The following is a 15,998-nucleotide window of genomic DNA, read 5'->3' as shown; positions in this document are numbered from 1 at the left end:
TGGGGTCAGATCTCTCACTCCTCTGGGACACCCTTGTTGGAAGCTTAGAGAAAATGTGGGAGGTGATAGGCAGCTTCTCCCCAGGCTTACACAGGTCCCTGGAGGAAAGAAGAACAGAGTGGAGACTGATCCGGGCCCCAGCCCAGAGGCGGAGGCTGCTCTCTGAATCACCCACCCTTTTTTTCCAGAGACAGTGGGGAAAATAAACATCCAGACCAGTTTCCAGCCAGATCTGAAATCCTCATGCCTTAAAAACAAAAAATTGGTATTCTAAATAACCCTGAAATATCCGACCTTCCTCCTCAGTCTTTTGTTTATTTGTTGTTTTTTTGTCTGCAGCTGGGTCTCGTCACCCTGAGAGTAGGCTTTGAGTTGGGACATGAACTCTGTAGAATCCCCACAGACACTTTTGCCTTGTCCTGGAACAGGCTTCAGCCCTGACCTGCAGCAAAGTCCAGACCCTCTGGAGGAGGAGAGGGCGACAGGGAGAAACCTGACCCTCTTCTTTTCGTTCTAAGCCTTGATCCTCCTTCCTCCTTTCCCTTGTATACCAGACGCTCCCCCACACCGTCCCAGCCAGCCAGCGTAAAGTCTATTGTACCTGCCAAACCCACAGACTGTTAGAAATGAGAGCGTCTCCTCCCAGCTCCTCAACACCAGAAGCTTTGGATGGTTCCCCAGACGTCCCACGAGATGCTCCCCCTTTTTTTGTTCTTTGAGTATTTCTAATTATCTCTAGTGAAGGAGGGTAATAAATTATTGTTGAATTGGTCCCAGACCAGATTCCAAAGCCCAATGTCACGCTAGTTTTTGGCTAAAGGTAGAATCAGGACTTTGAATTTTGTGGTAAGGTCACTTTGGACCCCTGAAGCTCTTGATTCTGATTAAACATCCGGTTATGTACAGTTCTGCATAGGATTCTGAACTCTGCAAAGGCCTTTGGACTCTACCTTCAAGTTGAGGCCCACCCTGCACGCCAGCATGGAGTCAGGGCTCTGGGATTCTTCACCCTTTTTGCTCAGTTCTGACCCTCATCTTGTGTGCGAGATAAGGTCAGCCCTGGAACTTTGCCTACTTTTTCCTATTCTTGAGTCATTTCCCTGTTAACCTGACTGTCGTATCAAATTCCACCTGGGACTAGACCCCATCCTGCTTTGATTTAGTCCCTCTCAGAGACCCCAGTCCTACCAAAATCCTTAAGCCAGTGGCTGGAGCCCCACCGTCCAGTGGCTGACTTCCGGGTGGCCAGTGGTCTGTCTGCCTGAGTTTCTGAAGAAACTCCACTTCTGCTTTCCCTCAACAGCTTCCTCCTCCTTTCGGACTCAGCTGCCCCCATTTCTGGGTGATGCCCAGTTTCCGTCTCTGTGTTCACTCATTCAGCACACTGAGTACCTGTTTTTGCCAGGTCCTGTTCTAGGGTCACATGCCAGAGAAGAGCATAGGCCACGCACCCACTCTCAGTGACCTCAGGAGCTCTGTCAGGTCCTCCCGTTGGAAGCCTTCTCAGTGACTGCCTGCCTCCTCTGTGTATAGTTCCAGGTCCTGGGGCCCTCAGTTTTCACCAAGTTTTGCTGCTTTTAACTGAACTGTGCCTGGCTCTATGCCAAGATATAGCTGGCAGATTAAAAAAAATTTGAGGTTAACCTCAAGTGTGAAAAGAAAAGAAAAGTTTTTTTCAATTTCTGAATTTAATTTCAATATCAAGCCCCTATCTGGCTAGTGATAGAAATTAAAGTTCTGATCAACTTAGGTTAAAACTGATCAATACAGGATTTTCTCAGTTACTTCAGGTTTCTCTTCTTTCTTCTCTTTCTTCTCTTTTCTCTTTTTCCTCACATAAATGGAAATAAATACACCAGATATTTATTTTTTCCACCTCTTTATTGAAGTATAATTGACAAAACTGTATATATTTAAAGTGGACCTCATGATGATTTGATATATGCAAACATTGTAAAATGATGGCCACCATCAGGTTAATTAACACATCCACCACCTCATAGTTCCGGTTTCTCTTGTTTTCTCCAAGTTCCCAGAAGCTTAGGGAACTGGAAGTAGTTCACTGAGGCTAGAGCTCAAAGTTTGGGAATGAGGGGAGATATGTCAGAGACCTGAGGATGAGAACATGACCCTTCTATCTTTCTGTCACCACATTAGTAGAGACACATAGTGGCTGCCCAATGATGATTCAAATGAATGATTTAGTTATAGTGTTTGTTTATAACTTTGTAAATAGTTATAGTTACATAAAATGACAGTTTAAAAAATTACAACTTATTTCTAAACGTTGTTTTGAGAAATTCACTGTTGAGGAGGGGGAAAAAAAGAAGCTTCAAAAACATTCTAACCTTATTAACAGGACATAGAGTCTAAAATTCCATATATTGAAATAGTGGTATACAATGAAAAAGAACAATTTTTAAAAAGCAAAGAAAAATTGAAAATGGATGATGTTCTAACTAGTCTGAAGAGGTAGGATATGAACTTTATTTTACATATCAACCTTTAATTTATTGTTTGCTTTTATTCCCCACCGCCTCACTTCTTGTGTGGATGAGGTCAGTGAACGAATTCTTCATGGCTGGTGAATCATAACAGCCAAAACACCCAGCCAAGACAGAGAAGGCAGTAGATTTCATAAACTGAGAAAATTCTAGAATATGAGATCTTGAAGGGCCCTTAGAGAGTGTTTTGTTCCAAACTCCTCAGATGACAGTGTCTGGAGGTCAAGAGAGGGGAGCTGAGTTGCTCAAGAGCATACAGCTAACTGGCAAGGCTAGAATTGAAACCCAGGTTGCATCTTATACTTGTATGATGCGTGTGTGTGTGCCTGTGTGTGCGTGTATATATATATATATATATATATACACGCACACACAGGCACACACACACACATACCGGTTCAGGAGGTCAATCTAGTACAAAGAGCAAAGAGCATAGGTCTTGGAATCATAAATACATGAATCCACAACACTGATGAGTTCAGTCTTAACCTGGTCTTAGGCAAGTCACTTTACTTTACTGAGCCTCAATTTCTGCATCAGTAAAATAGAAACAAGACTTTCTTCACAATATTATTATGAAGATTATATAAGAATCCACTTAAAGCATGGCGTTTGGTACATGATAAGCACACATTAAATATCTGTCCGGTGTATGGCTAATAAATTGTTGCAGCCTTCTCTGTGATCTGCATGGCAGTCCTTTGAGTGTGTATACCGTGCTATTCTTATCTCCCCAAAACTGAAACATCCTAAATAACACGATCTCTATTTTCCCTGAACTTGGAAACATTCTTACTGTGTGTGATTAACATGTTTATCAAATAAGCCTTGCTGACTTTCCTGATTTGAGATGCATTATACTTAAGTTATTGAGGTGCTCAAAAAACAAAGGTGTTTCTTTAAATATACTACTACTCACAGTAAGAGGTAATGTTTACGTAGAGCTTATTACCATGTAGAGGCAGTGTTCAAAACATTTCACAGATCTTAACTTATATAATCTGATGAGGTAGATACCTATCATTATTCCCATTTAACAGATGAAAAAGCTGAGGCACAGAGAGGTTCAGTAACTTTCCCTAGTTCTTACAACTACTAAGTAAAGGACCTGGGATTCAAACCCAGACAGTATGGCTGCAGAATCCATGTTCATAACTATTAACCCATACCCTGAAATTCTAGATATAGTTCCTTGCCTCACACTGTCACGATACCTGTTTAGGGTCTTCAGCATGTGCATGAAGACCTGAGAAAGACTCACTGCTGTCTCTGCTCTCTTGTGATGACCTTCTCTGGCTTTGCCAAGAAGGTTTCCCAAGCCTGTCAACACAAGTCGATCATATTATTCTCTTGAACCTTTTGATTCTGTATGCTGACTAGAAACTAGCATGTTGTTTGTGCCCAAGGTGTGCTGAAATGAAAGTGAATATGATTTCTTATAATAATATTCATGGGCTCTCCACACGGGCTTTTCCTGTGATTCTTCTTCTTGATTATTCCAAAACATAGGTTTGGGATTCACTGGTCTTGGTTTCAGCCCGCTTCTGTCTCCTTAGTGAGCAGCTTAAGTTAGGTACTAAGATTTTTGAGAGAGGACATGATTGTACAAACCAGAAGGAGAACTTGTGGTCTGGGGGCTGGCAAACTTTCTCTTTAAAGGGCCAGATAGTCAATATTTTAGGCTTTACCACCTGAACGTTCTTTGTCACAAGTACTCAACTTTACATAGAAGCAACCGTAAAGAATATGCCCATGAATAGGGATAGAACTTTATTTATAAAATCAGGCAGTCGACGAGATATGACTTATGGTCCTTAGTTTGCCAGCTCCTGTTCTAGTATAATAATATGCCTTGGCAGGCCCACTCAGATACGTGTACATATGGTCTTAGTGTGCTGGCCGTCCTAGGGATGTTAAAAAACAACTCTCCCTTTTGGATCCCAGTGAAAAAAAACCTAGGGTTACTGAGGCATCAGGACACAGGGCTGGAAGATGAATAGGGAAGCTACAGGTATGAAGCCAGGAGATTGTTGTGACCCCAGGACCGGAGACAGTGGCTGAGAAAGAGCTGCCGACTGGAAGCTGAGTCCTGCCAGGCTCTCTGCCTGCAGTCCTCTACTCACCCGTCAAAGGCCAGTTGAATCCATCTGCATGCTCTGGTACCAGTCCTGCCTCTGATCAAACCCTGAAGGTCTGCAGATGCAGTTCATACACCAGATTACCCCAGGGATGGAGTGCTAAGGGAGACGTTCCGTTTGTGGAGCACTGATATACAGACACTATGGCATTCCTTGACTCTCCAGGACAACGCTGCAGGTAGCGATTCGTAGAAATTTTACAAATTAGGGCACAGATTCGGATACCATTCCTAGGTTCCACAGCAAAACACTCAGATTCGGGTTTCAGAATCCACGTTCCTTTCCCCTAACCACACTGTCTCTCCTACAGCCACAGTTCTGGGTCAGGTAATGCTGTGGATCTCATAATTCCCTAGGCAAGCCGGAGCTCTTAGAATCCCAGCCTCGCCATCCAGACTAGAGCAGTTTCAGGAATTGTACTTGTGATTATTGCCACTGGTAATGATTCTTGATAAACTCCCATCATTGGAATATCTGACACTTGTGTTTCACGCTGGTAGCCACTTGTCCCTTAGTGAAAGTCACTATGAAAGGAAGGGGAAGCTTACCTCTTATGAAGTTGGTTAGCTGAAAAATACAGTGATATAGTTTCGATATTTTTGTGGAAAGGTCACAAGGGTCAGATGCATCATTGACACGTGAGCTTATGGTGCCCACTAGATGGATTGATTCCCATGGGAATACTAGTGAGTCCCCAAAGTTCCTTGGGGGAAGGGAGAAGTGCTGCCCTAAGTGTAAATTTGCTCTTCTCAACGGCAGTATAAGCTCATAGAGCAAGGACAAGATCCACTCTTTTTGACAGGCCTGAAGCTCTTAGCAGAGTGCCCACGGTCAGTACTCATGACCCTAAGTTAACAACAAGAGTGCTTATTCCAATTATGGATTCCCTCTTTGAGGGGGACACGCAGTCAACCGAAGCCCCTCTCAAAGGAGCAGGAGTAAGGTCTGTCACAATTGAGGTGTGCTGTCCGTGTGGCAGGTGAGATGAGAACAGAGCTGACCTGTCCGACGTGAACTGGACAATGCATGCGTGGCTAAATATAGACCAGCTGTCCAAAACCAGAAACACACACAACTCAGACAGCCTTGCTAAGTGGTAACAGTTCCTCCCACCCTGAACAGCAGCTTACGTTCAGATCCTGGAGCTCTTCACTCCTTCTTCTGACACAAAGAGGAAAGATTCTGACAAAACGTATTGCCCTGGTGTGTTTATTGAGCACCTTGTTCTAATCTGGACGTTTAGCAGACGCACAGCGTTGTGCTGAACACCACCAGAGAAACAGATGGTCTAGGTCCTGACTTCCAACAGCTCATGATCTGTTTAGTATGAGAGATTTGTGAATGCCCAGCATAAAACAAAAAGCAAAATGAAGTACGATTTAGAGGAAGGCATAATTAGTTTTCACCAGAGACCTTATAGAAAGCATGGCATTTGCCGTGGACCTTAGTTTCCCATCTCTGAAATGAGATGCCGCAGGGCAAAGGAAGGTTATGTAAGGACGTGTGACCAGAGACTGTGTGACATGCCTGCGAGCTGCAGCCACTCACTCTCTTTGCCCTGTGCCCCTTCACAGGATTGATTTCTGCTAAAGTAGACCAAGAGATCATATCCGTCAAGGTCAGGGTGCCGTGACTTGGCCCTTGGATCTCAGAGATGGTGTTTTTTCCCAGATCCTTCCTCAGAAGGGGAGTGGGGAGGCCTGGTCCCTGAAAGGTCTCACAGGGTCTCATGTTACTGCCTGTCTGCCTCCCCTTTTTTCTTCCTCTGTTTTATAGTTTTTATAAACACTAGAAGACTTATATTTTTGAACTTGGGGAATTATTTATACTGGTCTTTAGTAGTTGGATCCAGCAAATGCCTACTTACCATGCAAATATGAATAACATTATAAACTCACGACAAAATAGCAATCCCACTGGCCAGTGTCCTGGTGGTCAGATCTCCTGGCTTGATTACCCACCCCCCTTTATAGAGAATACATCTTCATTCACATTGATACATCTTTCTACTGGTACCGCAGAAGGACCCCTGGACTAAGAGATCTGAGTTTTCATTTCAGGGTTTACATGTGATCCACTGTGTGGCCTTGGACAAGTAGCCTCACCTTTCTGGACCACAGTTTCTCCAACTGTAAATGAGAGATTTGGGGGTGAGTAGGGAGGGCAGTGGTGGTAATGATTGGACCCTAGGTTCCCCTCCAGTTACCATATTATGTGAGGTATTGTATAGAGTGAAGACATTTTGTGTTTGATCCTAAATGTATGAATAAATTCTCTAGTAATGATGTGTGCCAGAGGATTCTGAGGATTATTCCTTTTTAAATAATTTTAGGCTTGTGATTGTGAGTTAAAATGACCTGGCTCTATTGATCCAATGTTGCACTCAGCCAATCTGTCAGCAGGTGTTTGTTTCTAGAATTCTCCACCCATCTGATTCTTGCTTTTCAATTAGCTTTCTCCAGGGGACCACTCATCCCATAAAATCCGACACCATTAGTTTCAAAATTCTTTCATTAATCATCTTCTCCCCAGTGAGAACCCTCAGAATTTTACCACCTTTCTACTTCTAGGAATAAATGATATAATATAACAATTGTCAACTAACTACCACTTACTTAGTATTTAATCGTTACTATTTACCCGTATTTCACCTCATTGAATCCTCAAAAGAACCCTGTAAGGTGGGTGTTCTCTTTGGCATTTGACAGCATGGGAGAGGAGATGTAGAGAGAGATTAAAAGTTTCGCCCAAGGCCCTGTGGCAAAGTAGTTTTAGAACCTGGACTCCCACGTTTCTGAACCACGTCAGGCTCTCTCTGTTGCTCACTGTTCCTTTGGAGTCGGCTGTGGACAAATGATAAGGAGGGCCAGGAAGAGCATGGATGGTTTCCAATTTAGAATTTTGATGATACCAAGAAAGATTTTGGGAAGAATTTGTTCTTTCATTTGGCTTTCAGAACTTGCTTTGCCCTTGATTTTTCAGTTGACCCCAACCCTTCTACCTCTGCCCCAGAATTAAGAACCAGAGATTGTTAAAAACCAAGCCAGTGGATCTGAATCTAAATGTGTAAATATAACTCATTAGGTCTTACATGGAGCAGCTCTCGTAAATTTCCCAAAGATGGCTTTGACGTGTATCCCTGGTCTAATCCAAGTTTTCACTTTTATAAATAAAGAAAACAGGGCCCAGAAAGGTGAAATGACGTACCGAAGGTCACGCAACCAGTTGGCAGCAGACCTGGACCTAGACCCTCATTCTGTTATTTGACTCTGCCTCCCATAAAGCTAATACCATTCACCTCATAGGGATTGTGTAGGAACTCTTTTCTCTACATGGGTGAAAATAATTGGCTTTGAAGACAATGAGATCTCTTTCAGATCTAGACTCTGCCACTTCCTAAATGTGTGACCCCAGAGCTCACTGTTAACTTCTCTGAGCTTCAGTTTCTCCATCCCCCCAAAAAACAAAACGAAAAACCAATGGAGGTAATAATAATATCTACCTCACGGGGTAGACCAGAGACACATAGTAGGTGCTCAGTAAATGGCAGCTGTGATTCTTGTAGACAGGATTGTCCCTGTCGTTCTTATTAATCCACGTATAACATCTATACAAGGTATAGTTGTGACTTGGAAAGAAATTCCATACCTCTTGGCCAATTTCAGGGTCTCAGCCGGTTCCATGTGTACTCTAGGAATAGGAGCAGTAAGAATGGTGGGGTGCCGTGCTAAATGCTTTGTATAAATGACCTCCAGTCCTTGCAGCAGCCCTGCAAAGTATGTATTCTCCCTATTGAACAAGTGAGGATCAAAGAGGTTTATGTAACCTGTCCAAGACCAGAGCCAGGAGTTAGTAGAGCCAGGCTTTGAATCCAGCCTGGGCGCCAGCATGAACTTTGGTCTATCATTTTACGGGTTCTGAGACCCACTGAGGCTTGGGGAGGGAAGGATAAAGATTAAAAGGGCATTGAGATAAGGGAACCAGTCATTATTTGGCCAGTCACCTTTTCCAGAAGCTCCCGCCAACCACCCCTTTCCTGCTCCTGTTATCACTAGCTAGTGGATGCCTGGGCTGGGCTCCTCTACTGAAATCCTTCAGAGCTTTCCTGTTCTAGAGTTTTGCAAGAAGGTGGGAGGAGTGTTTTTATGCTGGGAAGGCTTCCCAGGGGTGATTGTAGAAAGGAAGGGGAGTGATTTTGTAGGGCCCTAAAAAGAAGCCAGGAAGAAGAGGAAAAAATAAAACCCTGCTGAAAAGAAAACAAATTGACTCAGGCATTTTCTGGCATTATCTTTCGTCTAGACTTGGAGATCGAAGCTCAGGCCAGAAGTCTGGAAATGTCCATTTTCTTCTCGCTGTGTATAACTGACCTTCCTAATGACCCAAGACACATCATTACAACAACCTTACAGCCACATACCAAAAACAGCCCAGCCACGTATTGTCTAATGTCTCCTTTATCTTTACCATTCTTTCCTTTCCTCAGAAGGTACCCAGGCAATAACAACAAATGCTGTGAATATTTATATGAGTGCATGTATTTGTTTTCACATCCTTATCTCATTCGCCCTTTACAACAGCCCAGTAAGATAGACAAGCAGGCCAGGGATTATCCTCCCATCTTGACAGGTAAGCAACTAAAGCTCAGAGAGAGACCTGTCCATGATCTCACAGCTAGTTAACAGCAGAGCTGGAAATGGATCCCTGGGCTCCTGACTCCTGTCCTGTGCATGAGGTCCACACACTGTGAGGTGGAATTTCAACCTGCTTGAGTCTTTTCACCCCAAACCATGAGTGCTTGCCTTCTGTTTAGCTGAACTTCCCACTGCCTTGCTATGATTATGGGGTGAAACCCTGAACAGCGGGGTTGGAGGAGTTATAGGGAACTGAAGGTAGGAAGGGGAGAATGTCTCTTACTCAAGGGGGTTTAGTAAGGGCTCAGTATTTACTGAGTGTTCAGTTTTCTCTTTGGAGAAGAAATAAAGAAAAACTAAAGGGCAGATGAATTTAACTGGATGACTGTTAATCTCTTGCATATACTTTACACTTCATACTTTGCAAAGGGCTTATGCGTGTGTGTGTGTGTGTGTGTGTGTGTTTTAATTCACACACCATATATCACTCAATTAAAGTGTACAAGTCAATGTTTTTAGTATATTCACAGGGCTGTGCAACCGCCATCACAGTCTAATTTGGGAACATTTTTATGACCCCGAAAAGAAACCTTATACCCATTAGTAGTCACTTACCGTACCCCATCCTCACCCCAGCCGTAAGCAACCACTAATCTACTTTCTGTCTCTATATATTTACCACTTCTAGACATTTCATATAAATGGAATCTAGCTTCTTTTCACTTAGCACAGTACTTTCAAGGTTTGTACATGTTGTAACATGTATTTGTGCTTTATTCTTTTTTTTTTTTTTTTTTTTTTTTGTGGTACGCGGGCCTCTCACTGTTGCGTCCTCTCCCGTCGCGGAGCATAGGCTCCGGACGTGCAGGCTCAGCGGCCATGGCTCACGGGTCCAGCTGCTCCGCGGCATGCGGGATCTTCCCGGACCGGGGCACGAACCCATGTCCCCTGCATCGGCAGGCGGACTCTCAACCACTGCGCCACCAGGGAAGTCCTGTGCTTTATTCTTTTTACTGCTGAATATTCCATTATACGCTATGCCACATTTTCTTTATCGATCAGCTTATATGCATTTGGATTGTTTCTACTTTTGGCTATTATAAGTAATGCTGCTGTGAAAATCTGTTTACAAGTTTTGGTGTAGATGTATGTTTTCATTTCTCTTGGATATATACCTAGAAGTGGAATTGCTGGGTCATATGGTGACTCTGTGTTTAACTTTTTGAGGAACTGTCAAACTGTGTGTGTGTTTATAAATTTACTGAGATGTATTTCCCATAGCATGAAATTCACCCTTTTAAAGTATATAGTTCAGTGGGTTTAGTATTTCCCAGGGTTGTGCAACCATCACCAGTCTAATTTTAGAAAATTTTCATCAACCCAAAAAGAGATACCATACTCATTAGCAGTCACTTTCCATTACTGCTCCCCACCCCAGGCAACCGCTAGTCTACATGCTGTCTTTGGATTTTCCTATTCTAGACATTTCACATAAATAAAGTCATGTAATCTATAGTCTTATCACTAGTCTTTTTCTCTTAGCATAATGTTTTGGAGATTCATCCATGTTGTAGCATGTATTAGTATTTCATTCACTTATATGGCTGAATAATATTCTGTTGTATGGATATATCACCTTTTGTTTATCCAATCTCTACCTCTTTCATCCCCTTCCTGTATGTCTTTGTCTCTGTTTTCTTATAAGGACACCAGTCATTGAAGTAGGTTCCACACTAATCCAGTATGACCTCATTTTAACGAATTACATCTGCAAAGATGCTGTTTTCAAATAAGGTCACATTCTGAGGTTCCATGAATTTTGGATTGACACTGTTCAACCCAGTAAAGGTACCAAGGAATCATCACATGAATTCAGGTAGAAGTCTTTTAAAGTTGCAAGCTGAGGTAGGCTTTTGGCAAGATTTAGTGCCCAAACAGCTTTGAAAGAACTTTCCTGGGGCTGCAGGCCATTATGGAGCTAACTGGCTTCATAGACATGGCTTTATGTCGGAAGAGTGGAATTCCAGGTGTCTGTGGGCCCAACTCATGCTACCCCTTACTTCGCCTTATTGACAGACCTGAAAAACCTCTCTGACTTTGACCACAAGAAACAAGCATATGTGGATTTTTATGCCAGGGAATATTCTTTTATTCATTCAACAATGAATTCAGTGTCATGAACACCCACTATGTGCTGGGACTGTTCTAGGCACAGAGATACAGAAGTGACTAGAACACATTTTGAGTACCTACAACCTGCAGTGCTTTCTTGGCCCTCTATGCACTTCATCCTCATAAAACCACCCTATGTCAATTTGTAAATAAGGAAACTGAGACTCAGGTGAAATTTCTCTAGCTCTGTGAGTAAACAGACTGGGTCACAGATTTGAATCCATAGCCTGAGCTGGAGGCAGAGGGCCCTAGAGCTGAGGATAGGTCACTCTTCCTTTATACAGACCCACAAGCATTCAGCATAGGGGACATGAAGGATGAATTGGGTGACAAGGCAGGATAAGTAGGTTGTGACAAAATGGCTATTCTTGTCAGATTGGGGAACCTGGACTTTATTCTGAAGGGAATGAGGAGTCAGTGGATGTTACTGAGGGAGTATGACGACTTATGCTATATGTACTTCCTGTGTTTAATCAACACATGATTATGGAGTTGGATCACAGACTGGGCTTCATTCTAGGGGTAAAACTGTTACAAGAGAGACAGTACCTCTGCCCTTACTGAATTGGTAGCCTAATGTATGGAGCGATGAGAAAGAGGTTGGTGTTTTCCTGAAATTCTGTTTGAAACACAAGGAAGTACAGGTGGGAAACAAGATTGAAGAAATAAACAGGAAAGTGGTTTTTAAAAGAGAGAGCTTTGTAAGTCATCTTGAGGATACCAGGGATCCAGTGACGAATTTTAAGCAAGGCAGTGACATGATGACATGCCGTGGTTGCTGAGAAACAGGGGAGAGTCACAGATGATGCCTAGGTTTCCGGCTTGGGGAACTGACTGGATGGTGACGTTGATACACTTCACTGAACTAGAGACGCAGGAGGAGGAGTTCCGTTTAGATTGTTGAGCTTGACCTGCCTGTGGGACAGCTGAATGGAGACGCTCAGTTGATGGGGAGTGGGGTGGGGATATAAGACAGGGAGCCCAGGAGAGAGAACTGAGCTAGAGATGCAGATTTGTGAGCTGTTATCACATAGCTGAAGCTGTGAGAGTGGACAGGATACCCCTGGAGAGTCTCCAGAGCGAGAGCGAGGTCATAGGAGGGTCTGGGGCAGAACCCTGGAGAAAGCCCGCATTGAAGGGCTGGGCAGAGGAGGAGGAGTCCAAAAGACCACAGAGAGTGTAGAATGCACCAGAGGTTTCCCTTGCACATTCCCTATGTCTCCTCAGGCAGCAGCGTGGGCTGATCACCGGCGCTGGGCTTTCTCTGTCCCCCAATACAAACCCTCTCCTCTGCCACTAGAGAGTTCATCTTGCAGGTCTAATGGAGTAATGAAGCCATTGATTCTGTTAACAAACATCCAGTTCACTACGAGACCTGTAATGGGAATTCATTTTGGAGGTCAACACAGCTGTCAATGGGACAGTTTTTCCCCAGAGGCCTGTGGCTTTTCCTGCTGTACGCTGGCAGAAGTTGTCTTGCCCAGCAGCAGAAAAGACTGCAGAGTCATTAATGCTGCAGAGCATCCGCGAGCTGGTGGATCCTGCCCAGGGCCATGAGAAGGGCCCTAAAATAGGTAAGATAACAGGGAACTATGTCCCCTCTGAAGTGCTTTGAATAACCATAGAAAGCCACCATCATCACCACTAAAACATTACCTCCCACCGGAAAATACATCTTTAAATCTTTCTTTTGAACAAAAAAGTTTCACTGTTGGAATAATTGTATGCTGAATGAATGTTTTTGCTTATTCTACAAAGACAGACTCAGAACTCTGTATGTACCTGGGGTTTATTCGGTAAATGCTGGCACTGTAGAGGTAACATCATCCGTCACTGTTCTTAGAAACCCGTGGGCCAGGCAAGGAAGCAGGGTGACAGTGGATATAATGAAGCATGGGCCACGTGCTGTTAGCACCCAGAAGAATGGCCAAGTCCACGAAGGTTTCAGAGAGAATGTGATACCCGTGTAGGGTCTTAAAGTCTGTGTGTGAGTGCCAGAGGAGAAGAAGTGAAATCCAGGCAAAAGGAACAGCATACGCCAAAACAAAGAATCATAAAAGGGGCCGGTAGTGTATATATGTCCATGCCACTCTCTCGCTCTGTCACATAGGGAGGGTGGGAGGGAGGGAGACGCAAGAGGGAAGAGATATGGGAACATATGTATAACTGATTCACTGTGTTATAAAGCAGAAACTAACACACCATTGTAAAGCAATTATACTCCAATAAAGATGTAAAAAAACAAAGGGGGGGGGCTGGTGCATTCACAGACTGATGAAGCTTTCATATGCCTGGGGTATGGGAGGAGGGAAACAGGAAATAGGTCAGACTGTGAAAGGCCTTGTATGTTGTGCTAAGGAATTTGGACTAAGCTTAGAGAGCCAGCCAAATGAATAATGCCCTTGGCTGGGGGTATTACTCTAAACTATTATCTGTCTTTAATACCTCACTTCCTTTCTAACACAACAGACGAGAGTTTAAGATAAGAGTTAAGAGAAAAAAGACCAATAGATGGAGAGTGGTGAGTACAAGATGTGGGGAACATCGTCCTCAGAGGACTTGGAAGGGTAGGCGGGAGGAGCTGGGACCAGTCTTAAGGGACCGTTCCAATTACATGTGCTTTTGTCGTTAGTACAGTAACACACAGTCCAGGTACTCAGTAAATAAGTCTTCAGGAAGCAGAGCTTCATTTAGCAAAGCCAGCTTAGCTTTGACGGAGATGATGAGAGCAGGAGCCACCAAAGAGAGGGAAGGCCGTGGCACTCCCCGCCCCAGAGGCTGGCCTTGCTCGAGAGCCAGAGTCGCACTTCTGGACCTCGAGTAGGCACACCTCCTGGAAGTGGGGCAGATACTGCCCAGGCTGTGATAGGGAGTCGCGTCCAGGAGCAGTACGGAGGTCCAGAGCCTGGAAGCCACAGCCCTGCGCTCTGGGAGGGCAGAGCCGGGACAGGTGCATGAGGAAGAGAATGCTGCGGCTGGACCATTGCCTCTGCTCTTAGTATTTTCTCCTCGTCTGACAACCCAGTTTGGGATAAGGACACCTTCCCTTCCTTTACCATTCAGAGAGCTCTTTCTCCTTTTCACAGACTCCCTGAGGAACATTTCCTCAGCCAGTCACGGCGCCCGCTCTTCTCCAGCTGAGCTCAGCAGCTCCAATCAGCACCTTCTCCGAGAACGAAAATCCTCAGCCCCATCGCACTCCAGCCAGCCAACCTTGTTCACCTTTGAACCCTCGGTGTCGAACCACGTGCAGCCCGCCTTGTCCACCAGTGCACCTCAGGAGTATCTCTACTTGCACCAGTGCATAAGCCGGAGAGCAGAAAACGCAAGGTAGGCCAGCAGTAGTTGGTTGAGCAACCGCTCGCAGGGCCTAGTACCTTTCAGACTCTGCTGTTTAATTTTAAATACGTAAGAGTAAACTATTTTATCTTTCCAGGTGGGCAAATATATAATTATAAAACAAAACATCACTGTTTTTGCTTAGGCAACCTTCACATTTTATTGGTATCATCTACGTTGCTATACAATAATAATTGGATTCCAAAGAAGCCTCCCATTATCAGAAATCATGCTATAAAACTTTTTGGTTTAATTTGAAGAAAAGGCATTAGGAACTAGAGTTTCAGAATTGCAAAAAACAAAGTCAGTGCACTTGTTGGCCCTAAGAGTATAACTATAAAACCTTAACATTGTCGAACAAATCCTTATCTCACGTTTGCTCTAGAGCTACAGTTCCATGTGGCAGCCACTCTCCACATGTGGCTATTTAACTTTGAATCAGTTAAAATTAAAGAAAATTTAAAAGTAAGTTCCTCAGTTATACTAGCCATATCTCAAGTACTCAGTAGCCACACATGTCTAGTGGATACCATGCTGCGTAATACAGATATAAAACATTTTCATCATCACACAAAGTTCTAGAGCAAGGACTCCCTGCTCTGGAATAAGTTTTTGTTTTTCTAACACCATCAACTCTAACAGGTGCAGAGCCTGTACATATTTTTATTACCTTTTATTCCCATTGTTAGGGTAAACGAAAGTGCAGAGCTGGTGGGCTTTTGCCAGAGCTGGTTCCCAATTCTACCATGGCCAGCAGATTGTAAATCATGTTCCTTAATGAATTAATTTAGAAATATCTAATTTGTGTTAGGAAAATTAAGGTAATTAGAGAACTGGCTGTATTAATAAATCATGTCACAGAGTATTTTCGTGCATAATCTCACTTAAACCAGTTAAACACACTGAGAGATCGCCAGGGTAGATCATTTATCTCCATTTCATGGATGAAGAAACTGAGACTCACAACTAATAAATGACAGAGAGAGGACTAGAACCCAGGTTTCTCCTTTCTGGTCCTGTATTCTTTTCTCTACACTGTGCTGTTCTGGTTGTGGTTTTCTGAGTCATTTTCATGCAACAGAACCTCCCAACACTCAGTTTTATGTCTGCCTGAAAAACCCATTTTCCTGAAGCAGCGTTGATTCATTTGTGAACTTTCACTAGTTCAGTCGACTTCCATCAACATACACATGAAGGGCTGAGTTCTAAAAAGG

General features: G+C 43.7%; 1 protein-coding gene across 1 annotated transcript in view; it reads left to right on the top strand.

The window, feature by feature from the left end:
- Window positions 1–15,998, top strand: part of GAB2 (GRB2 associated binding protein 2) — a 174,967-nt gene that overhangs the window by 132,087 nt on the left and 26,882 nt on the right. The window contains exon 3 of the mRNA XM_030835962.3: window positions 14,532–14,775. Within this exon, the coding sequence (XP_030691822.1) occupies window positions 14,532–14,775 (244 nt within the window). The remainder of the gene's footprint in view (window positions 1–14,531; window positions 14,776–15,998) is intronic.

Source organism: Globicephala melas, chromosome 8, assembly GCF_963455315.2.
Source record: "Globicephala melas chromosome 8, mGloMel1.2, whole genome shotgun sequence".
Taxonomy (NCBI): Eukaryota; Metazoa; Chordata; class Mammalia; order Artiodactyla; family Delphinidae; genus Globicephala; species Globicephala melas.
This window is presented reverse-complemented; position numbering and strand designations above follow the sequence as displayed.